The sequence below is a fragment of the Taeniopygia guttata genome, chromosome 15 (genome assembly GCF_048771995.1).
Source record: "Taeniopygia guttata chromosome 15, bTaeGut7.mat, whole genome shotgun sequence".
NCBI lineage: Eukaryota > Metazoa > Chordata > Aves > Passeriformes > Estrildidae > Taeniopygia > Taeniopygia guttata.
The window spans coordinates 4,113,840-4,137,037 of NC_133040.1; the positions used below are offsets into that span (position 1 = coordinate 4,113,840).

The following is a 23,198-nucleotide window of genomic DNA, read 5'->3' on the forward strand; positions in this document are numbered from 1 at the left end:
TATGATCCCTGACACCTCTAGCTTGGCCATAGGTAGCATGAGTTATTTCAAGCATTCCAATTCACTGTTTGGAATTGTGTGAAGTGATGCAGGTGTTGGTGAAACTGTTGTAAGGAGAGGAACCTAATTTTTTGGTCATATTGAGGAATAACAATATAATTTCTCAAGGTATCATCCCAAACAGGCCCAAAACTGCCTCAGCACGTGGCTGTTCCCCAGGTGTGCTCACACAGCCCTGGCAGTTGTCTCAGCCAGGAGCATCCCAAGCTCTTGCAGCCAGAGCTTCCCCACAGCTCTGGGAAGGTGCCTTGTGTCCTTCAATGATAAATCCCAGCTGGAAGGACAGACACCATGGTCAGGTGGAGCTGCTTGGAATTCATGTGACAGGCAGCAAGAAAGCATAAATACATCTGAGTAAACCACTCTTGATCTTCTCTGTGCTGAATCAGGCTGGCAAGTGGTGGGGAAGGGCTTTGCCTTATCCCAGAGTTACTCATTTTCAGCTTTCTGTGCCTCATTTGAGGAGTGTGAGCTGTGAGGAGCCTGTGTCACCTCCCTTCAGTAATTCCTGTGCCCCACTGGTTCACTCAACACAGTTTTTCTTTGAAGTCCCCACATGTCTCAAAAAATGTCATTAGCTAATACATTACTTGAAAGGAGGATTTACCACATTTAGCTCCTATTATAGTTTAAGCTTTTAACTGTCACTAATTTTTTTTTGTCCCAAAAATGGTTGGAGGTACAGAGAATTCAGCAACTGTTTTAAGACCAAAAGCTTAACATTTTTTACCCTTAACAAGCAGAAATGAGAGCAGTGCCAGTCCAGGCAAGGATAGATTTTTCCAAACCTGAGTTTTTAGCCTCTAATTACCATCCCTGCATCATCCAGGCTGCACAAAAGTAAAATTTTGATGGCTGCATAATCTTCATCACAAACTAAGATCTAGTGCAGTGAAAGGAAAGCTTTTGTAATTTAGATAAATTCCAGGTTGAATCATGTTCTTGAAGCTGGAAATTGAAATAACTGTTTAAGAATGTCAGTGTTGTATGGAGATTTTGATACAACTCTTTATTTATTTATTTAGCAAACATTTTGCCAAAGATTCATCTAAAACTGTTTCTACTGTAATTCCAATAAAACTGTATTTTGGGCTTCTCAGTAGGTGCAATATTGGGTCTTTTACATATCAATAGAGAAGTTGCACAAAGTCTGAGGAAGGAACAGTGGATATGGCCAGATAAAATCAGGGGAAAGTGTCCTAACAGTTGTGTGGTAAATCACATCCTGAGGAAGATGTCTCTGAGGTGCAGGAGATTGCAAGGATACAGGAGAAAAAAGCCACAGGCACAGCTCACTCCGTGGGGAGAGGGGAAAAAAATGAAGCTTTTTTCAATCTATTTCTTGCTTTTTTCAATGTTTCTCTTTCCCTACTCCAGGCTACGAATTCCCACACTAATGAGGTGGTGGCAGTCAAGAAGATGTCGTACAGTGGAAAGCAAACAAATGAGGTGAGAGGAGTAAAGGCAGTTGTGCATTCAGGAGCTGTGGCAGCTCCAGTGGAAATCGGAGCAGTGGAATGAGCTGCAGCTCTGCTTTGAGCCCAACAGAGCAGCTTTTAATGCAGGAGCTGCTGCTGCCTTCAATGGGAATCCTGGAGGTTTGCACAGAAAATGAGTTTATGCAAATTTTGACAAATGGTTGAGTTGAAGGAAGTGAGTGGGGACTCAGAATGCCTGGATGGGGCTTGTTTCAGAAATAATGTTATTGAGAAGTGTGTTAGGAGCACACTGGCCACTGGAGCACATCTCTCTGAAACTCTTGAGGATGTACCAAATTGCAAAGAGCTGCTAATCTCAGTCTCATTTCAGTTGTTGTGTGTTAATGGTTCCTCTTATTTTTGTGTGGAACTTGGACCCACTGATCCTTTGGACTGGTGTGTGGATGTGCAGGGTGTGTTTGTTTGTTAAGAGCAAACAGGGGTGGTTTAAACTCACTTTTCCTTGCTTTTTCTCCCAAATGTCAGTGGTTCTGTGCTGTGTTATAGAAGGTGAGCAACTGACTGCTACTCTCTGTAGTTTCTTATTAACTTTGAGGCCACTGAACACTTCAATTTGCAAAGCAGCAGCGTTTAAGTAAAATGTATTGCAATTAAAATGAGGAAAAAATTATTTTGGCAGTCCTCAAGCTGTTTGATGTATCTTGAGGGTATCTCAGTGCAGGAGGGAGACAGAAAACTGATTTACAGCTGTGCTTTTGCAACACTGACTTTCCATCTTCATATTGTTAAATAGTTTTAGGGTCACTTTTCAGACTGTGTGGTGCATGAATGGATGTAGAAGATTAAGAAGAGAAATGTATTTATCCTTTTTGCTTTGTTTTTCCATTAGAAATGGCAGGATATCATCAAAGAAGTCAAGTTTCTCCAACAGCTGAAGCACCCCAACACCATAGAGTACAAGGGCTGTTACCTGAAGGAGCACACGGCGTGGGTGAGTGAGGGGCACTTGGAGCAAATGGACACTGCAGCACTCAAATCCTCAGCACAGGCTCTGAGATAGCTTTGGGGTTGTGCTGAACACAACTAAATAAAGTCAAATTTTACATCTTCTGATGGAAAGCTAACAAAACCTACTACTTGCCTGTTTTTTTCCTTAATCAGGGTGTTAAAGCCACCGTGTGATTTAAATCTGGAATGTAAAGATGTTTCCTAATTTCAAAATGCTTCCAGAGATACTTGAAGGCATGTTGTTCTTTTTTTTGCAGTTGGTTATGGAGTACTGTTTAGGATCAGCTTCTGATTTGCTAGAAGGTAAGTTTGCTATATCTTGGATTTTGTTTTTGCCAGTGCCCCCAGCCTGAGTTTGATGGGAGGCTGTTTCCTCACAGAGTGGGGTTTTGCAGATGGTGCAGGTGCTCTGTCTGTCCTGCTCCATTCCCTAGGAACAATTTGAGGCTTTCCCAGTGCTACAGATAGTTGGCATGCACATTTTAATTCTGTCAAATGAAGGTTTAAAAGTGTACAGGTATGTTCCTGTAATCTGTGCCTTTTTAGGCTGCCTGGTTTTGGAATATCCATAATAAAATCCTGCAGAGATCACCTTTGTTTCTGTAATTTTTCCTGCAGTGTGCAGGAATAATTACAGATGGGTTTTAGAACAGGAGGTTGATGTGATCTCAACACTGGAATAGCTCCTGCAAAGAAATAGGGGAATCTGAGTCAAAATAGGGAATCAAAGCCAAAGTTTACAAAAATTCATGTTCCTCAGGGACCAAGATCACAGGATCACTGTTTGGGTTGGGAGGGACCTTAAAACCCTCACACGGAAAAATTCTTCCCTAATTCCTCTTCGCAGCAGATTGGTGGGATTCCTTTCTTTAAAAAAAAAACACGTTCTCAGGAAAATATCCCATTTATTTTCTTCTGGTTTGTTTTATTTTCTTGATTTTTTTTCCCCTGTAGTTCACAAGAAACCACTCCAGGAAGTGGAGATTGCTGCCATCACCCACGGTGCCTTGCAGGGGCTGGCCTACCTGCACTCCCACTGTAGGATCCACAGGTGAGGCTGGAGCTGCTGCCCTTCCATCTGCTGCTCCCTGCAGCCTCAAAGCTGCTTAGCAAGTTTTTCTGCCAACCTTGGAAAAAGTTATTCTGCCAACATTTCCTCTGCCTTGTTGGCAGTTGTTCCGTGCAGGCCCTGGCAACAAAGGCTACCCAGGAATACTGCACTGAACACTAATAGAAGAATATCACCCTAAATGTGCCAAATAAATTGGAGTTTGCTGAGCTAGACTATTTCTAAAACTAGATAATTTTTCATATTTACAAGTGAATAAGTAAAACTGTATTGGTTTTGCAAAGCCTGTTTTTTTTGTAGTGGGGAGGGCGGTCACAGAGGTGTGATGGAATCACAATTAGGTGATGGAAGTGTAAGTCAAGGATAAAACTACGTGAAGAGAAATCCAAGCATTTTTCCATGGAAGGTGGGCAGTGCCCTGGAAGAGCTGCCCAGGGAGGGAGTGTGGATTTCCCTCTCTGGAGACATTCCAAACCCACCTGGTGACGTTCTGTGTCACCTGCTCCAGGGGGGCTGCACTTGGTGATCTCCAGAGGTCCCTTCCAACCCCAACTACCCTGTGCTTCAGTGACCCAAAGGGTGAAATTCCACTTTCTCCCTGCTGAGGTGGGAAGGGCAATCTGCTCTCCCAGGACCGAGGAGCAGCGACACATCCATCCCTGCTTTTGTGGCTGCCATGGCAGAGCAGGACAGGGGACAGGGCGAGCCGGGCTGCTGCCTCTGCCAGCGGGAACGGCGCGGCTCAGGGAGAAGGGGCAGGATTTTGGGGTTTGGGAACAGGATTTTGGGGTTTGGGAACAGGATTTTGGGGTTTGGGGACCCGATTTTGGGGTTTGGGGATGCGATTTTGGGGTTTGGGGACCCGATTTTGGGACCTGGCGCGGGGGCGCCACCTGGTGGCGAGGGAGCGGCACTGCATGCCCCGCGCGGCTGATAGCGCGTGGCGCTGGGGGTGGAAAAGGGGGAAATTCTTGGTTTTTTATTATTTAATTGCAGGCACAAGGCTGGAAGATGTATTGCTGATACCTGATGTGGCTCTGGGAGTAGAAAAGGGGGAAATTCTTGGGTTTTTAATTATTTAATTGCAGGCACAAGGCTGGTAGATGTCTTGCTGATACCTGATGTGGCTGTTGAGCCGTGGTATAGAATCACATCATGGTTTGGTTTGGAAGGGACTTTAAAGTTCATCCAGTGCCATCCCTGCCATGGCAGGGACACCTTCCACTATTCCTGCTGGCTCCAAGCCCTGTCCAGGCTGGCCCTGGACACTTCCAGGGATCCAGGGACAGCCACAGCTTCTCCGGGCACCCTGTGCCGAGGCCTCATTACCCTTACAGGGAAGGATTCCTTCCTAATTTCCCATCTAACCCTGCTCTCTGTCAGTGGGAAGCCAATCCCTGTGTCCTGTCCCTCCATCCCTTGTAAATAGGGAATAAATCCCTCTCCATCTTTCTTCTAGGCTCCTTTCAGGTACTGGAAGGCCACAATTAGGTCACCCTGAAGCCTTCTTTTTTCCAGGCTAAACAATTCCAGTTCTCTCAGCCTTTCCCTGTGGGGAGATGCTCCATCCCTTTGGCTGTTGGACAGGGAAGGTGGCAGTGGAGGTGACAGCAAAGGGGACAGACTGTGCTGTGTCTCTTGTACTTTTGAGGTGTTCATTCTTGCACACACAAGCTTCAGCACTTGTCCTGCAGCAGAAGTGTCAGGATGTAGCACTCGTGGATGAAATATTCCATAGGATTGATTCTGAAGCAGTGCAGTCCTGGGAATGGGGGAGTAGAAGTTACTCTGGGCTGAAACAGTGAATTCCTCTCTGTGTCTCTCTCCCAGCATTGCGAATTGCAGACAAAGGTGTCTCACCAGGGTTCACATCATGCTGAATTACTTTTTTTTTTTTCCTCTTTTTTTCTCTGTTAAAGGGATATTAAAGCTGGAAATATTCTTCTAACAGAACCAGGTCAGGTGAAACTCGCTGATTTTGGGTCTGCATCTATAGTTTCCCCTGCCAACTCTTTTGTGGGAACGCCTTACTGGTGAGTGAAGCCTGCAGTGCTTTAGTCCTTTGTAAAACTGCTCTCTTCCCTTTCCAGTGCAATGCAATAACAATACCTGGATAAAAATCTTCATTGGCCAAGCAATTTTCCTGGCATCCCTGTGTACAGATCTTCATCTTCAGGAAGTGTGTCCTTGCTCAGGGTCCATAAGGATAGGTTCAGGGTGGGCAGTGCTTGGAAATGGCTCCACTCTTGCAATGCCCTTGGCTTAAAAATACCTCACAGCTGCCACAGGTGATGGGGTTGAGACATTCGTGGAGAAAGTGGGTCCTGTTAGCCTGACTGGAAGTCACACAGCTACTTCAGCCCCGTTTTGAAGGAATTGCTGAAGGGTCACCCGAGTTCCTTGGCATTCCCAGCACTGAGGACCAGCACAGCTCCACGCTCCACTGATTTTGTGGCAGAGGCCCCAGGCAGTGCTGGGAGGTCACCATGGCCCAGCCTTGCAATGAGGCCATTTGGCAGGAAGCCTTTTTTTTTAGAAGAATACAATTTAAGAGGCTGGATTTTTGCAGGCTGGGCCTGCTGCTTCTCTGTCCCCACTTCATCCCCTTATCCTGGACCACCCCCCTGCTGTTCCCAATTTCCCTGTTCCATGCATAGCTGCACCCACAGGCTGCTTTTGTCTGCTGGAAATGCTCCTGGTGTGCCAAGGGGAAGCCTGGGGGAGGGTGCAAGGGGTGCCTCTAGGGCTTTCTTTTCTTCCCCCCTTTCCCCCTTCTTTTCTGCCTCCCTTTCCCCTTTCTTTTCTGCCTCCCTTTCCCCCTTCTTTTCTGCCTCCCTTTCCCCCTTCTTTTCTGCCTCCCTTTCCCCCTTCTTTTCTGCCTCCCTTTCCCCTTTCTTTTCTGCCTCCCTTTCCCCTTTCTTTTCTGCCTCCCTTTCCCCTTTCTTTTCTGCCTCCCTTTCCCCTTCTTTTCTGCCTCCCTTTCCCCTTCTTTTCTGCCTCCCTTTCCCCTTTCTTTTCTCCCTCCCTTTCCCCTTCTTTTCTCTCCCCTTTTCCTCTTTTTTTCCCCCCTTTCATCTTCTACTTTTCCCCCTTCCTCATTTCTTCTCCCCTTTCCCCTTTTTCTTCTCCCCCTCTTTCCCATTCTTTTCTCCCCCCTTTCCTTTTTCACATTTTCCCCTCCTTCCTCTTTTTTCTCCCCCCTTTCCCCTTTTGCTTTTCCCCTCCTCTGACACGTTGCTGCTGTGGTCAGTGCTTGTTCCATTCCAGCACACTTCCTCAGCTCCCTGCTGTCTCTCCTGGTGTGTGGCTTTGCTCAGGGGGATGGAGCCACCTCAGCTGGTGTCCCTGGAGTGTCCCTGGAGTGTCCCTGTGTGTCCCTGACGCCGCCTTTGCTTGTGCTTGGCAGGATGGCACCGGAGGTGATCCTTGCTATGGACGAGGGGCAGTACGATGGCAAGGTGGATGTTTGGTCTCTCGGGATCACATGCATCGAGTTAGGTGAGTGAACACCCAGCTGAGGTGGGTGATTAACTCTGCAGTGTGTTAGCAACTCCTGCACATAGGGAAGATCCTTACTCCTCATCAGTTTTCCCCTTGAAAATGCCTGGCTTGGAGCGCCCTGACAGTTGAGTTTAGTCTTTTTCTGCTGGCAAATCAAGAGCAAGCCACTACTGCACTGTGCTTTCATCTTAGTCTGCTGTGCTCAGTTATTCCCTGGAGAGCCAGAGCATTTTGCTCTTGAGTGAGAGGAAACCAGGGTTTGCCATCTGTGTTTTCCAAGCTGCACTCCGAGAAAGTTGTCCCAGCTGTTGTGCCAAGGGAGCTGGTGTCCTAAGGATTGTGTGTCAGAAGGGACCTACATTTAATTTTCAATTCTTCTTACTTCCCTGCTCTCTGAAACAAAAATCTTCAGTCTCAGCTGAAAAGTTTGTGCTATGAATCATCGTGGACAGGTTCCTTATGGGAAGAGAAGAAAAGGGTTTGCACTTCAGAGGGCAAAAGATACACATCCACAGAACCTGGAGCAGAGGTGGATGTGATGGCAGGTACACAGAGGAGACTCCAACTGTGTGTTTCAAGTTTGAATATTGACATTGCATGTGCTGAGTAGAGTATCTTCAAAAATCAGTGTTGATATGAATTCTACTTAACAGCAGTACACCAATAACTTATTGTGTGGGTGAGTTCACTGAAAATGTCATTGATGAATGTTTAATCAGCAGAAATGTGTGAGATAACAAAGAGGGGGATGTGCAGAAGTGCTGTCTCCAGAATTGAGATAGTGTAGATAACCAGTAACTAACATGGCTGTATTTCATGTGCCAGCATGCTGACACAGTCTGTATTTTGACATAAAGAATGCCAGAATTGGAAGTTTCAGGCTTCTGTTGTTTTGCATGGCCAATGATTTTTGTTTTTGTGGAGTTCAGGTGTGTCACAGCCTCTCAAGGAATAAATCACAGCAGCAGGAGAGACTGTGCAACCCTATGTAGACACAGTCTTGGTACCAGAATTTCTGTGGACCTTTTTGCTCAGGAACCTCAAAGATGATGGATTTGCTTTCCTTAAAAATACCCTTTTGAGAAGCATTAAACTTCCTTAAACGTGGAACTTTGCCTTTGCACGATTCCCTGTCTGAGCACGAGGTCAGGCAGCAGTGGGAGGAGATCTCTTGTTGAGCAGCACTTGGCTTTCTTTGAATGCTGATACCTTAATTCCTCGTGCAGCTGAAGTCAGTAGTGATTAAGGAAAAGCAGAAGTGGTGGTTTGTCTGCATGGTGCAGGCATGAAAGAGCTGAGAAATCCTGGCACCACTGGCCCTGGGGAGAACCAGCCTCCCCCAGCACTGTGAGTTCTGCCCTCCTGAGAGGCCAGGGGCTGCTGGGCAGGTGCTCTGGGAAGGGTTTCAGGGAGAGGGAGGTTCATGGCACATCCGGCAAGTGAGTTGGGTAACCTGTCCCACTTGCAGTGACAAATGAGGCAGGCAGCCCCTTTTTCCTGTAACCCACATGTTCCAGCAGTGCCTCAAAGATCTGCAGGGACTGATACAGCATATCCTGGTCCTGAACTGTGCCTAAGATTAGTTTTACTCAGCTTCAGCTGCTTTTGCCACAGCAGATCAGGTGTGAGATGTTGCAGTTAAAGTAAAATGTACAGCAAACTCTTCCTTATAATTTGTATCCTGCTCTCTTTGGATTTTGTCATCCCTCTCCAAGTGAACAGCAGCTTTCCTTGAATGGATGTCCTGGTCTAACTTGGAATATTAAAATAATTGGCTTAAGTGTGATGACAACAGCACTGAGTATTGATGTAGCAGTGATACCCTGCTCATACTTCCATACATTTCTCCTTTCTTTCCAGACAGCCTTATCACACCTTTCTGTTCTTTTCTCTTCCCAGCTGAAAGGAAGCCTCCACTTTTCAACATGAATGCAATGAGTGCCTTATATCACATAGCCCAGAACGATTCCCCTAGGTTACAATCAAATGAATGGTAAGAGAACCATTAACAGCTGATTTTTGTTGTTTATTTCACTGAAAATGCCCTGTGACACTGCACAGTTCAAACCTGACAATGAACATGTTGGCTGCAGTGCAGTGATTTGTGGGTGTTCTCAAATCTTGTGTATGCTAGCTTAATTTTGACCTTCTGTTACTCTGGCTGTTCTACAATCTAAAAGTGTGGAGGTGTTAATTGTGAGGTGTAGCTGCTGCAGGAATTAAAATACTCTCAGATGTGTTAAACCAGCCATGGCTCAGCATCAGCAAAGTTTCCAGCTGCCATAGATCCCGGTTGGCAGAAGAGTTGTTAGCATTGCCGTGCAGCTGAAATGTGGAGAAAGGGAGGAGAACGTGGAGGTAATTGGATATTTTTGTCAGTGAAGGACTCCAGAAGCTCTCAGAGCTCTGTGGGCAGTGAATGCTCCCTGTGCTGCAGGCTTGGATACAAGAACACTTGGTTATTCTGTGGGTTCCCTGTACCCAGGACTGGAATGGTGCTGTTGGGTGGTGCTTGGCAGGGTCTGCAGAAGGCTAGAAACAAAATCTCCTGGTGAGGTGTGGAGTTCCCCCATTTCTCTGCTGGCCATTTGAGCAGCACTGCTGATCATTGTATCAAGACCGCTCCAGTTTCCTTGTTTTATCCTCTGTTTTGCCCATTTTTCAAGGTTCCGGGAGCTTGCTCTGCTGCCTGCAGCGTGCTCCCCACGTTCTGTGCAGGATTGGCAGAGCAGAGACAGCTGTGGATGAACACAGCACCACATCAGTGCTCTGGTTTGCAAGCACTTTTTACAGTGCCCTGTTTGCTCTCTTGGAGTCACCAAGGTGCCTTTTGTGCTCCTTTTGAGTCCAGTGGCACAAAAAAAAAATCAGTTTCCTTCTTTCCAGCTGGGGTAAAACTTCAATTAAAGCCTCAAGTGTTGGACTGAGCATTGAGGCAGGGTTCCTTCTGTAACCTCCCAGAGATCAGTGAGTGCATTTCTGGAGTTCCCAATAATGCTACAGTCCCTTGTTTTTAAGCAGTTGAAGTAAAATCAAAAATAGGGACTGGTACACATAGTTCTCACTTGGTTTGCAGTTTGTGCTTGGGGATAGTTGTGTGTCCATGTTGTTTCAACAACCTTTAACTGGGAAAGAATTTATGAGATCAACTGGGAATTTGCAAAAACCCAGTTACTTCCTCTGCCTTGTTCTAAGAACAAATTAGTCAACATTTTTCTTTTGCTTTGCACTGATAAGTTTGAATATATTCCAAATTGTGAGCTTCTTTTTTTTAATTTAGATTTTTTTTCTTTTTTTCTTTTTTTTTTTTTCATTTTTGATTTTGCAGGTCAGACTCCTTTAGGGGATTTGTTGATTACTGCTTACAGAAAATACCTCAGGAAAGGCCATCATCAACAGATTTGTTACGGGTAATTTATCAAATCTTTTCCAGAAATCTGTGGGGAAATCTGTTTGTCTACCAGAATAATTGTAAAGATGGTGAACAAATATTTGCCCTTACAAAAATCCACTCTTTGTTTGGTTTTTTTTTTGTTTGTTTTGTTTTCTTTTTCCCTCCATTCATACATCACACTTAGCAGTTAAAAACAGCGTTAAGGGGATAGGCCAAGGCTGACTTCCTCCCCTAATCAAACCACCAGACCCAAAAGTTGTTTAAATCCCTTTAATGGTTTCCATACTGAACCCAATTAATTAAACTCGTTTTGGAAATAACTGGATCATTTTGGAAGGGGTTTTTACAGGTCTCTAATTGCCCAGAGCCTGCAGGAGGGGGACCTGGGAGTGATGTGTGCAGAGTTTGCCAAGGTTTTGTCAGTGAATCATGAATCAGTTCCAGTTTAAGCCATTTGGGTTCAGTTTACCTGGGAAATAGAGGAACTGTTTGCAGCTCCAAGGGCTTTGCTTTTGGGAATTCAGGAGCAGCTTCCATTAGAAGGTAGGGGGATGTGAAATCCTGTCCAGCCCCTTTTCCATCAGGCTTTGGCTTTTCTTTTAAGTATTTCCTTTCTTTAAAGTTGATTATTAGCCCTGCTCTCCCTGGTGCCAATGACCTCTCCAGGTAAATGATGAAGGAGCTGTTTGTGCTCCCTTTGGCACCTTGTATATATTTTTATTTCCTGTGGTACATTTGTGCTGTGGCAAATAATCAGTGTTTTGTTCCCTGGTACTACTTGTTGCACCCTGACCAGCTAATAGGTTTAAGATGTGAGTTTTGGAATGATTCATTCCTGGGGATTGGCAGCCTTGCTGCTCTCTAGGAACAGGCTGAGTTCATTGAAGGATGTGATTTCAGGAGTACCTCAAGTTGGAGTCAGTACAAACAATTAGAGCTGAGATCTGAGTGTGAAATCCTTTATATTCTGTGGTTTATATTTATATTTTATTTATATTTTTGTCTGCCCTACACTTTTCACGTGGTCACATTTTAATATTTGAGTGCACACATAGAATGGATTTAGGTTCAGGATCATGGTTCCAAATGCTTTGATGCTTTCTAAAAATGATCTACAATGAGATAAAAATGGGTTCCTTTTTTCCTAATCATAAATAAGCTGCAGATTGTTAGTGTTCACAGAGAAATAAATGGTGGTTATCTGCACTGAGGAGCAGAAATGATTCATTTTGTTTCTGTGTGAAATGATGTTAAGAACTTTTAGCTCTGATTCAAAAATAAACACCACCACTACAAGCAAAATTGGGTACTGAAATGACTGGCTGTCCCCAGTAGCAAAACTCAAATGCACAACAGTTTGAATTCAATTAAAAACAAGAAATCAGCTTGTGGCATGATGCTTTCCTTGTTTATTTACAAATCATTAAAAGATGATTAGCTCATCCTTTCAGCTCTCCTGTTGAAGGCTCCTGGTTTAGGGTGGGCTGGGGCTCCATGAGCTGCTCACTCCAGCTCCAGGGGTGAGTTCACTCCTGAGCTGAGCCTGTAGGGGAGCTGGGAGAGCCAGCAGGCAGAGGGGACCCTCCTGAGAATCTCCCTGCAGGTGGGTCCAGCTGTGGAGGCTCTAACAAAAGCCCTTTGTGGCATTGTGGCATTTGCAATGTGCAGTAGAGAACAGCACTTTTTCACCCTTTTTTTTTTTTTTTTTTTTTTCCATTGCCAATTTTTCTGTTTTCACTGTTTTTCTGCAAGCATGCAGAGGTTGTTTGTGCCTAAAGCCATCCCTCTTGGGAACTACTAAGCAGCACACCCAACTGTAGGGATCCCATTAAAGTATTGCCAAGTGTACACTCAGGTTGTCTGCTTTTGCCAAGGTTAAATGGGAAAGCTGAAGACTTTTATATCCACTGCCAGCTGTACAGTGCAGGAGAATGGATCTGATAAATCAGAGAATAGGCTTTAATCATATTCCTGAATACCATTAAAGAATTTATTAAGTCTGCACTTAAAACCTGTGCAGGAGTTGGCAAAAGCCTGATTTGATTTCAGCTCTGGCTACAAAAGCTTTAGGTATAAATAAACTCTGTGGTCTCCTTGCTGGTTTTATGTGTGAATTGGAATAGATGGATGCAGGATAAATCTTTGCAGGTTGATTCTTCTTTGTTCTGGATGCATTCTGTTCATTCCTGTGCCTCCAAGGTTTGAAGTGTCACCTTGTGTGTTTTGAGTGAAGCCACTCAGGAAGAGACAAATCATCTGTGTAGCCTGGAGAGCTCAGAAAACCTGACCCCAGCACAAGCTCAGTGTGTTTGGAGCCTTTGAGCAAGGGTGTTAGCAGTTATTGAGTAGGAAGAGATCAATTGCAGGATGGGAGGTGTCACTTCAGGGGTCTGAGTCTGCAGTGAGGTGTTTTATCTCCTTGAACCCAGCACGATTTTGTCCGCCGGGAGCGACCACCCAGGGTGCTGCTAGACCTGATCCAGAGGACCAAGGATGCAGTGAGGGAGCTGGACAACCTGCAGTACCGCAAAATGAAGAAAATCCTCTTCCAGGAGACACGCAACGGCCCCCTCAACGAGTCCCAGGAGGAGGAGGAGGTACTCGGGGTTTCTCACCCCATTCACACTCTTAGGGCCAGGGAGATGTTCCTGTCCTTAGGCTGGCACAGCAAGCACAGCCTAGGTGAGGAATGTTGTTGGAATATCATCTGGATCAGCAGAGAGACAGGAGAGAATAATGAGTGAGAGTAGTCCTTGCTCGGTGTTAAAGCTGCCAATTACTGTACATGTGGAACTTTGGATTTTTTCCAGTGCTGCCCTTTCTTCTGGAAGCCTTAGGGAAGGAACTCATTCTGAGGAAGGTTCTCTGTGAGAAGTGGCTCCCAGCCTGTGTGGAGGAGGGTCTTTGACAGCCCAAGCTTTTCTTTCTCATCTGCACAGTCAAAACAACTCCATTAATGTTAATATTTTTTCAATTACCATAACTTTACTGTAAAGTAATTGGCCTCTCATGAGCTGAAAAGCAATTCACCAAATTAGTAAGACTTATTTTTTTTAAATTCTTTAATGTTAAAGAAGAAAAAGGTTAAAGACCTAAAATGCAGCTTCAGTTGAAATCTTGTAATAAACAACCCACTTAATCAGTGTATGATAATTGACCCTAACTGTGGCTGAGAGAAGGAAACCAGTCATTTTTCAATTGATGAGCTTAGATGGAAATTAATATCACTTGGTGCAGGCACAATGCATAAATAAATCCATGACTGCTTCTCGATGAAAAACACTGACAGACAAATTGATGTCTGTGTTCCTTTGCTCCAGTGGAGTGAGGCAATAACACACAGCGAGGTGCTCAAGCTCAGAGGATCTTCAGGGGCTTGGGTTTGAGGTTTGGAGGTGTCAAATGCTCCTTGAAAGCTAAATTGGTTGAAGAAATGGGCACGTGGGTCTCGGGTGGAGCTGCAGGAGGAGGGGACTGGCACTTTGTGAAGATGCCCCAAAGGAGCAAGAGCAGCAACTGCTGTGATTGAAGATCCCCTCCAGCTTCCAGACCTGGAGCTTAGCTGGGGACTGGGGGATTGTCAGATTTGTGCACTGAAACCTCCCAGTTTCTCTCCCCACGTGTGACAGGCTGCCAGCAGAGTGCCAGGGAATGGTTTCCCACTTGGCTGTTGAGCCCTTCCAAGCTCAGCAGGAAACACGTGGTGGTGTTTGGCTCCAAGGTGTGGCTTCTGTTCCTCCTGTCCCCACTCCTGAAGAGAGCAGGGAGAGGAGCTGTTGTACCTGCAGGGAGGGCAGGGCTGCAGCTGACACTCTGCATGTGCACAGCATGCTCTGCACTGACCCCTGAGCCCTGTCCCAGCACAGGAGGTGGCACTGCTCGTGTGTGTCACCAACTGGGCAGGGAGGGCAGACCCAGCACTGCTGCACGCCCTGCTGAACTGGGGACACAGCCTGCCCCGCTGGAAATGCCTCCAGGCACTTCCTTCTTCTACCCTGGGCTTTCTAAGGTGGAAGATGAACCTTAACAACCTTTAACATGCAAAATATTACTAATTCTTTCCTCAGAGCCCTTCCAGGAAGGTGAGAGTTGAAGTCAGGAAGCCAGGGCTAAGGTTACATATCTCATCTCTGTCCTTCCTGCATAAACATTCATCAGTGACAGAGCCTCAGAGCCTTCATTATGTGATTTCTTCTGCAGCTCTACATAAGCATCCTGAAAATATTTTCATGCCCCTGTGCCTATGTTCTCTGTAAAATAGTATTATTCTGGATTTTAAGTGCTCTCACACAGGCTCTGAATGATCTGCTGATTGCTTAAAAAATAATCACACAATCAAAGACAAATTTGTCAAGTCTCAGTTTTATCTTTCTGTCAGTCTCCAACAAAATGAGCTCCCCATTAATTGATTTGTAATGGAATTCTCCCCAAGCTCCCTTCAGAGGCCAGGGCAAACTGGATGCACTTTGAGAGCAGGCTGCTCATTTTAGTAAGTCAGGGCTGCTTCACCCCAGGAGCTGAAGGATGTTCAGAGTTCTGTCCTCACTGTGAGCTCCTTAGGAGCCTCTTTGGTGCCACTAGTTAATTACAAAGGACTCCATAAATTCTCTAAATCAGTCCAGAATAAATGCATACTCTGGCCTTACTGTATGCCTATGGGTATGGAAGAAGAGAGAAGGCTGCCAACTCCTGATATTTGTCTGTAGAATCAAAAATACCTCTTATATGAGGAATCTTTATTTATGTATATCCAAGTTTTAACCCCTATAATAATGCAGGCTGGTCTGAGTCAGCTGCTAGGAGTCTTCACTCACCTTTATCTTGGCTGTAAAAACAAGTTTCAAGGGGTTTCTAGCTTGATAAAATCAAATTGCTGACTGCTTGGGACATGGAGGTTAAAACCTCTACACCATGTAGAATATATCAAATAATAAATAGATTAATTGTCTTACATATTTTCTGATCCAGGAAACGTATTATAGCAGAGCCTGACTTGAAGTATTGTTTTAATTCAAACTTGGATAATTTCTCTTAATTATGAGGCTCCTTCCACCAGCCATCTAGTATTCCTGGATATGTCCTATCAAGCCAAGAGCCATGCCCAGACTTAAGGATATGTGGAAACAAAACTGGCTTGAAACCTGATGTAATCAGATTGCAGGGGAAAAGGCAGGAGCTGCCTGCCTGATATGGAGCATTCCAGAACCCAAACAGCCCTTTGAGATGGGCAGTTGGCAAAATAATGCCCAAAGACCCTTGAAGTTTGCAGAGTCACCTTTAAAACAAGCTCTGGGCGTTGCAGGCACGTGCTGGGCAGGTGATCTCCTGCAGGATCTGTAACTGATGCCCCTTGTTTTATAGGACAGTGAGCATGGATCAAACCTGAGTAGGAAGATGGACAGTCTGGGCAGCAACCATTCCATCCCCAGCATGTCTGTGAGCACAGGCAGCCAGAGCAGCAGTGTGAGCAGCATGCAGGAGGTCCTGGATGAGAGCAGCCCTGAGCTGGTCATGATGCATAGTGACGAGAGCACCATTAATTCCACCTCCTCCGTTGTTCACAAGAAGGTACGTGTGCCCTGCTGCTCTGTGCTGAGAGCAGGAGCTGCTGCTGGGCTTGCCAGAGTCAAGCTCTGTGGGGTTTTTGTCTTCAAAAGCATCTAAAGAACCTCTGTCCATGAAAAGAGGTTGCTACTCAAGGAGCTGTCAGTGCCTAGGCAGGGTCACCCGGGCTCCCCGCATGCCCAGCCCTGCATGTGCACCTCTCCCTCTGCTTGGGACAGCCTTGCTTCCCTGGGAATGCCTGTCCTGTGCTCTGTCTTGGTCCTGGCAGCCAAGCTAACCCTCTGCCAGGCACAGTGTGTGATTAAACCCGCCTGCACTTGGATTTCCCTTGTGAGGAGTGGAAGTGTGCAGAACTTTGGACCCTTCCCACGAGGTACGTTTGGAGTCGAGTCCCACTCGATGTTTTCCTGCTCCTTTGCTGCATGCTGTCATCTGGTGCCTTTCCTTTTCCTAGGGCTGTCTAGGTTGTTCCTAAGGTTGTCTATCTGTAAGCCAACATCTCACTCCACTGTTTGTCTGGCTAAAATAGTTTTGGCTTGGCCTTAGCAGTGTCATTTGCTAGTGGGCAGCAAAATGTAGGTTGGTTGTGATGGTTTCATTTACAAGGAACTTCAAAGTATACATTTGCTTTTTGCCAGAGGAGCTAAAACGCTGCAGCAGCATGAAAAGTATGAATTTCTTGTTTGTAAGGTTACAGTAAGGCTTGGTTGTAACTAAATATTTGTAAGCAGTTTTTCCTCCTGAAGTGCAGGGTTTGTGTCGTTGAATATTAAGAGCTATTGAAACATTTTGTCTTCAACAGAACATGGTCTTATATATTTAAAGATACTGGCAGAGAAGTTGCAAAAGTTTTAGGGGTTTGCCTCTTTCCTAATAACATTTTTCAGCATCTTTAGAGAAGTTTATTCGGAAAGGTGAAAATAAGGTGTTAGGTACCAAATGCCAGCCCATGGAACTGTCCTGAATGAGGAGCAGCACCACTGATGGATGACTGGAGCTCTTTCTTATTTTGTGTAGGCTTTTAAAATGTGTGTTAGCTTTAATTTCACATTGTTACATAGCCATATTTATTCGTGCATTAAAATGGAAGTTTGAGGGACTGATTTGCACAGAATTCATAGTTTATAATCGCTGCTCAGAGTTGTTATATTTGATAAAAACAAAACATCAGCTGCTCCCACCAGACATAAATGGCATTTGTGAAATGAGTAAGTTCCTGCTTGTTTTAAGGCTAATATTATGTTTTATAATGGTTGTATGACACTTGTAAGGTATAAATACAGGATTTCTAATGCTGTAAATTCAGTCCTCCTAGACTTGTGTGTAGGATGCACAAACAGGACACCACATGGAAGTTTTTATTTGGTTTGAAAAAAACCCAGGGCATCTTGCACACTTGTAACTGAAGTATTATAAAAGAAATCACCTCTAGATCACTTAAAACAGGTGTTCTAGGGTAATTTGGGGAGCAGAAAGCCCAGGTCTGCACTGATGGTCTTCACAAAACAGTTAATGATTGGCTAGGACTGCTGATCCTTGGAGTAGATTCCTTCTCCATTGGAAAATGTTCCCTTCTGCTGTATGTAATTCATAAAGCAGATTTGGACTCTGCATAGCAGGACATATTCCAGTCTGCAAATGTATTGTTTTAATTTAATACACAATTTTTTTATTCTTTGTTACTTTGCAATTTTAAATGGAAAACCACTTCACGTGTGTATTAATACATGTGAAGAGACTAAAACTGGAGCTGGACATTTCAGGGGGGTTTATGTCCATATACATCCCACTTTATTTTCAAGGTAAAGTTCCTAATTCTGCCAAGATTTCAGTTTGTCTTTGTGCTTTAACTGCATTTCTGGAAACTGGGATGAAGCTGAGTTTTGGGTATCACTCTGGAGCCCCTCACAGATACAGTGGGAATAACCTGGGGTTCAGGTTTAATTCAAGCTCTTGTTTTGTATTTAATCAGTCTTTAAAGGCTAAAAAGAAATTACTGATGAACATAAGAGCATTTTGTGGGTACAGGGTCACATACGAGATGGTTTTGACATGGGTGAAGTCAAGTGTTGTATAAAATTGTGGTGTTCCACAAATGTGTTGATGAACAACCTCCAGATTGTGGAAAGGGTCCAAGAAGGCAAAATGGCTTGGAGTGCTGATATTTTCTATGGCTCAAAGCTCTAAACAGTCAGAGGCCTGTTGGGTCACAGCCCCAGAATGTCATGTGCTTTACAATGTAGGTGGAGGAGTCTGTGGTGGTGTTGTTGCAGTTCTCAGTGCTTGCAGCTGCTGCCTGGTGTGGAGGGCCAGGCTGGGGTGGCCTTGGCCTGGAGGAAAGCAGGAGCAGCCCATCCCTGAGTGCTGCCTGGCTGGGAGAAGCCTCCTGGCATCTCTCCTGTGACCTCCCCTGAGGCAGAGGCTTAGGGAAGAGGCTGATGGAGTAAAAGCACTTGTAAACAACTCATTTTCTTTCTGTTTTTTTAACAGCTGCTAGTTGGCTGTAACTTCCAAAAATGTTTTGTGGTCACAGGGTAAGTGAAATGACCTGTTCTGATCTGGTTAATTGTCACTGGCTATGCTAGTTCATGGCAGCCAAGGTGCTTGGGGTTTGCTGCACTTGGGATGAATCCTCTGTGGAAAACAGCCCCTTCCACAGCACAGCAAGCTCCATGGTTTTCAACTTGTGCTTAGAACGAAGGTGACTCTCACCTGTCAGAGTACAACTGTTTAGGCTAGAAGAAAAATCACCAAACAGGAATAAAATATTGAAAATAATAGCAAGACATAATTGAATGTGGAGCTTTTCGTGTTATTCAATTTGTAGCTGTGTCCTAAACTCCTGGGAGTTAAAAAATGGCAATCAGTGACTACTCAGGCAGGAAGCCCGTCCTGGGGATCAAACCCTGCTCCCTCAGGAGGACACCTTAATCACCAGCATATTCTTTTCAGGAAATTCAGATGTCTGGCTTGGATGAGGAAGTTTTCCTTGCCCTTTTGCAGGTTGGTGAGCTCCTCCATGTACATCTCAGTATGTCCAATGTAAGAATTCTCTTCTGAATGTAGTTAAATAACTCTGCTACTCCATGCAAGGGTCATCTTGCCTATGGATGCACATTGTCACATCCATCTCCCTTTAGGAATTGTTCAGCTGCACAGGTTGAGAGCTGAGGAGTAAGTGACAGCTCTGATACAAACCCAATTGTGTCTGAGAGCCCCAAAAAATGACAAAATGGGGCAGGGAGTAAAACTCCAAATACACTGTGCTTCAAAGACACATAACCCAGATTTGAAAGTCAGATAAATATCAATTAATTCATCTTAAAAATGAGGATAAAGATTTTTGGCTCCCAGAGTAAGACAATGAAGTGAGTGTAGGCATCAGCTGGTGCATCAGAGATGTTTTGTCATCTGTTTTGTTCAGCTGCTGGTAAATGGCAGTGTGAGCACAGGTGGCTTCTCAGAAATATTATTTCATTGTCCTCAATGAATTTATTATTTTTTATTTCTGCAAAACTATAATAATAAGGCGTTGTAATCTTTTAATCTAAACAAAAAGCCAGTACAATATTGGGGTTTTTTTTCAGCTGCAGTACTCAGTTGTTGCTGTTTCTTGCTTCAATCTTAAAATCATCAGTGCTTTCTGAAACTTGGGCAGTAAAATGTCAATAAAATGGAAAACTTGTGGTTAAGATCTGGTTTATAACAAAAAGATGGAAAAGAGGATCTTTGTAGTTGATCATCACAAATTCTCGCCCAATGTTTGTAATAATAAAATACATTTACAGTAACTGCTGCAACTTGAGTGACTTCCCAGATCCTGTAAATTAACCTGTGCACATCTCCTGTTGCTGCTCCAAATTATTTCAGCATTTGTGGGGAATTTTGTGCATGGGGAGAGCTTAAACCTCCCTGTTGATTATTGAGGTACTTAAAGCAGCGTATTAAGACAAATAGTGCCACTCTGTTGTTTTCCTTGCTCTTTAAATTCTTAGAAAGCAGGGAATTGCTGCAATTCCATGGAATTTAGTGTGGCTTGGAAATTGCCTTTCCTGTTTGTGTAGGAGACTGGCAGTTAATGAGTTCTCCATTGTCTCTGGAGGTTTTATTTGGTGTGCATAGCAAAAAAAAAACAGTGTGAAAGGGAATGTTCCTCCTGAGGAGAAGGTGGAGGTGTCCCAGCTTTGGTTTGGGCAGGATTTGGATGGCAAAGGCCTTTATTCAGTGAGGAGAAGGATGAAAAGACAGTGTGTGCTAGAGCTGGGATGGGACTCAGAGCAAAATCCACTCTGTGCTGGATTTTGAGCTCGTGGTTTGGCACAAACTCATTGTGAGGTGAGTTCACCAGGAGCAGCCACTCAGATCCAGCTGGGAGCACCACTGGGAGCTCCCCCAGCTCTGCTCAGGTAATGCTGTGGGAATATTTGGGAAAGGTTTTGTCCTGGCAATGTCCCAGCCAAATCCCCTCCTTTGTTTTGATCAACCTGAAAGCTGTTTATGTGGATGGTACAGTCAGAAGAACAAATTATTCCTTGAGTAGGAAGTAGAAGATTCTGGATTGTTGGCCCTGAATAAAAGGATTTTAATGAGTGAGTTGTGAGCTGAGCATGCCTAAAGTTGCATTCTTAAGGTAGATATTGCAAAAAACCACAGAAAACAGGTGGAAAATCAAGTGTATATAGAAGATGCATTACTTTAAAAGCAAACCAGAGTTGGAAATGCAGATCTGGGGCTGAGAGGTACCTTGACCCAAACTTGGTGAGTTTCTGGGATGCCTTCAGTCAGATTTTTTTTATTGAGCGCCTTGTGCTGAGGTGCCAATTTTGTGTCTTTGTTTCCCACACATCTGAAGCTAAAAGTTGGAAACAAAATTTCCTTTTCTGTGCCAACAGTTACAACTGTAGTGTCTCTTAGCAAGTTTTTGGGAAAAGAAGAATTCTATTTTGAAATAAAAGGAGCAGAATTATATTTTTCTGGGTTTGTAGGGAGACGTTTGTCTTTGCCATCAGTCACCTCGTTTGAGGAAGGCTGGTGCAGATGTGGCTACTCATAGATTTATTTCTCTTACCAGCTGAGTTTTTTGTCCCCTTGAAATTGGTCTTTTGGCTTGCTCAGTTGCAAAGGAATTTTCCCATTCCTTGCCCAGGAGTTTGAAATGCAGAATGTGATTAATTTACATTCCTGAAGGGCAATTTAATTCTGCTCTGAGCTTCTCATGTGCACTGAGGTAACCAGAGATCCCATAAAACAAGGCCAGGGTGACACTCTGCCTTCTAAAAATCCACCTCTTGGATAACAAAAAGTAAATCACAGATTAATTTTCCAGCAGAAAAAGCAATTGCAACTTAAACTTGTTATTTTAGGTGGTGTTTTGGAGCATTCTGGAAAGTCTGAATGCCCATTTAAAAAGTTGGGGGTTCATTTTCAGTGATTTGCAGCTTCTCTGGATTTAATGTTTGCCGTACCAATGTAATGGAGAGGAGGAGGATGATCCAGGGATTGGGAAATTGCTTAGCAGGGATTGGGAACGCTGTGCGCTCACAGGTGCTGCTTCAGGTCACACAGATGTGTCACCAGGGGTGACATTTGTCCTGTCCCCACCTTCATTTCATGGCTGGAGTACAGCAGAGGTGGCTCCTGTGTGCTGCTGTTTCCTCTCTGGTTCAGGGGGGTGAGTTTGGGGTAGATCTTCACTACAGGGTTTGGGATGAGGCTGAGAGTCAGATTAAACTGAGTGATGCTGTTTAAATGTTTAATCAGGATCTTCTGGTGATGGCTGTTCTAGAGCCTCAGATGTGTCTTTCTCAGGAATGTGGGCAAGTCCAAGAGCTTTGCCACGGCACCAACGTGCACAAGTTGGAAGTGTGAGATCAGCCCAATTTTCGGTGATTTCTCTCGTGGTCTCACTGCCTTTCCTGTCAGACAGTGCCACAAATGCCCACTATAAGGTTGTCCAATATAAAATGAAACTGCAACTTTTTTTGACTCTCCATATCTCTGTGGAGGACTGTCCCTTTTAGCTGTTTTGGCTCATTCTGTGTCCCTTGTGTGGGTGTGAAGGAGCTGGTGCAGACTTGGCTCTGTGGTGGCCTTGGGCAAGGAAGAGGTGAGCGTGGACTAGGAATGCTCAAAAGGAAGGATAAGAAAAGGTTTGGGGGTTAAAGCACTTTCAATCAATGTGGTGTTCAGTTCTTAGTATCAGCATTTCTGCACCTAATTGGCTTTTGTTTGAACTCATTTCCAGAATCCTGTTGAAAAGGGCTGAGTGCAGGTGGGTGTGGGTGAGCAGCAGCTGGAAATGGAGGCCAGCAGAGGGAAAAAACAGGTGTCTGTGGGGTGGGAAAGGAGCATGGGGATGACAGCAGTGTCCTGATGGAGATACCTTTCCATGGTGGCTGCTCTCTCCCTGTGGGGCTCTCTGACCTTCCTGGTGTCCACTGGGGCATGGCAGGGTGGCAGAGCTGCTCCTGCTCATGGAGGCAGCTCTTCCCTGCAAGGGCTTCCTAGGCACTGGCAGCCTTTATTTTGCACCCCAAAGAACTGGGAACTTGATTGAATTCAGGAAGCATCTGTCTTCTGTGAGGCTTTAGGAGCTGGAGGTTGAGGATGGGAGTCATGACCCCGGTGGGTGCCAGCGTGGCCCTGCAGGGTGTGCCGGGTGTCCAAAGGCTGCTCCATCCCCACGGTGCGGCCTGCAGGTGTGCTGACTTTGGCAGTCACCATTCCCATTGGGAAAATCATGGTGGTGTGGGTTTTTTTTTTTGCTGGCCTTTGTGAGGAGGGTTTTTCCTGGAGCTTTGTTCCACTCCCAAATTTGGGAAGGGCACAGCCGCTCCCTGCGAAGCCTTGCCAGGGAGCAGGGGGGAAGCTGCACCGGGAACCATTCCTGCTAAAACCTGGGAGCTGTTGCTTTAAAAAGAAAAAAAAAAAAAAAAATCCTTTGTGGGCTGTGGAGAGAAAGTGCTAGAACTGTGCAGGATCATGACTGGAAAGCAGGATCCCTGAGTGGTCACGGAGGCTTTCCTGGTCCTCTCCAGCCTGCCGTGGATTTAGCCAGGATGCTCGTCCCCCACAGCAGATAGCAAACGAGGGACAAAGAAACCCTATTGAGGACACACGGCTCGGCAAAGGGAATGAGGCAGGATGTTGCTGTGGTGTTAGA

The 23,198-nt window shown here is 45.0% G+C and overlaps 1 protein-coding gene across 6 annotated transcripts in view; it reads left to right on the top strand.

Annotated features, from left to right (window-relative positions):
* The window catches only part of TAOK3 (TAO kinase 3), a 76,616-nt gene that overhangs the window by 36,248 nt on the left and 17,170 nt on the right, over nt 1-23,198 (top strand). For 5 of the 6 annotated variants that reach the window (XM_030285928.4, XM_072936033.1, XM_041719480.2 and 2 more), the window contains 10 exons: nt 1,438-1,509; nt 2,389-2,490; nt 2,765-2,810; nt 3,462-3,558; nt 5,496-5,609; nt 6,983-7,074; nt 8,977-9,070; nt 10,406-10,487; nt 12,901-13,068; nt 15,833-16,039. In XM_030285928.4, the coding sequence (XP_030141788.1) occupies nt 1,438-1,509; nt 2,389-2,490; nt 2,765-2,810; nt 3,462-3,558; nt 5,496-5,609; nt 6,983-7,074; nt 8,977-9,070; nt 10,406-10,487; nt 12,901-13,068; nt 15,833-16,039 (1,074 nt within the window). The remainder of the gene's footprint in view (nt 1-1,437; nt 1,510-2,388; nt 2,491-2,764; nt 2,811-3,461; nt 3,559-5,495; nt 5,610-6,982; nt 7,075-8,976; nt 9,071-10,405; nt 10,488-12,900; nt 13,069-15,832; nt 16,040-23,198) is intronic. The other variant, XM_030285931.4, reaches the window with a different exon arrangement.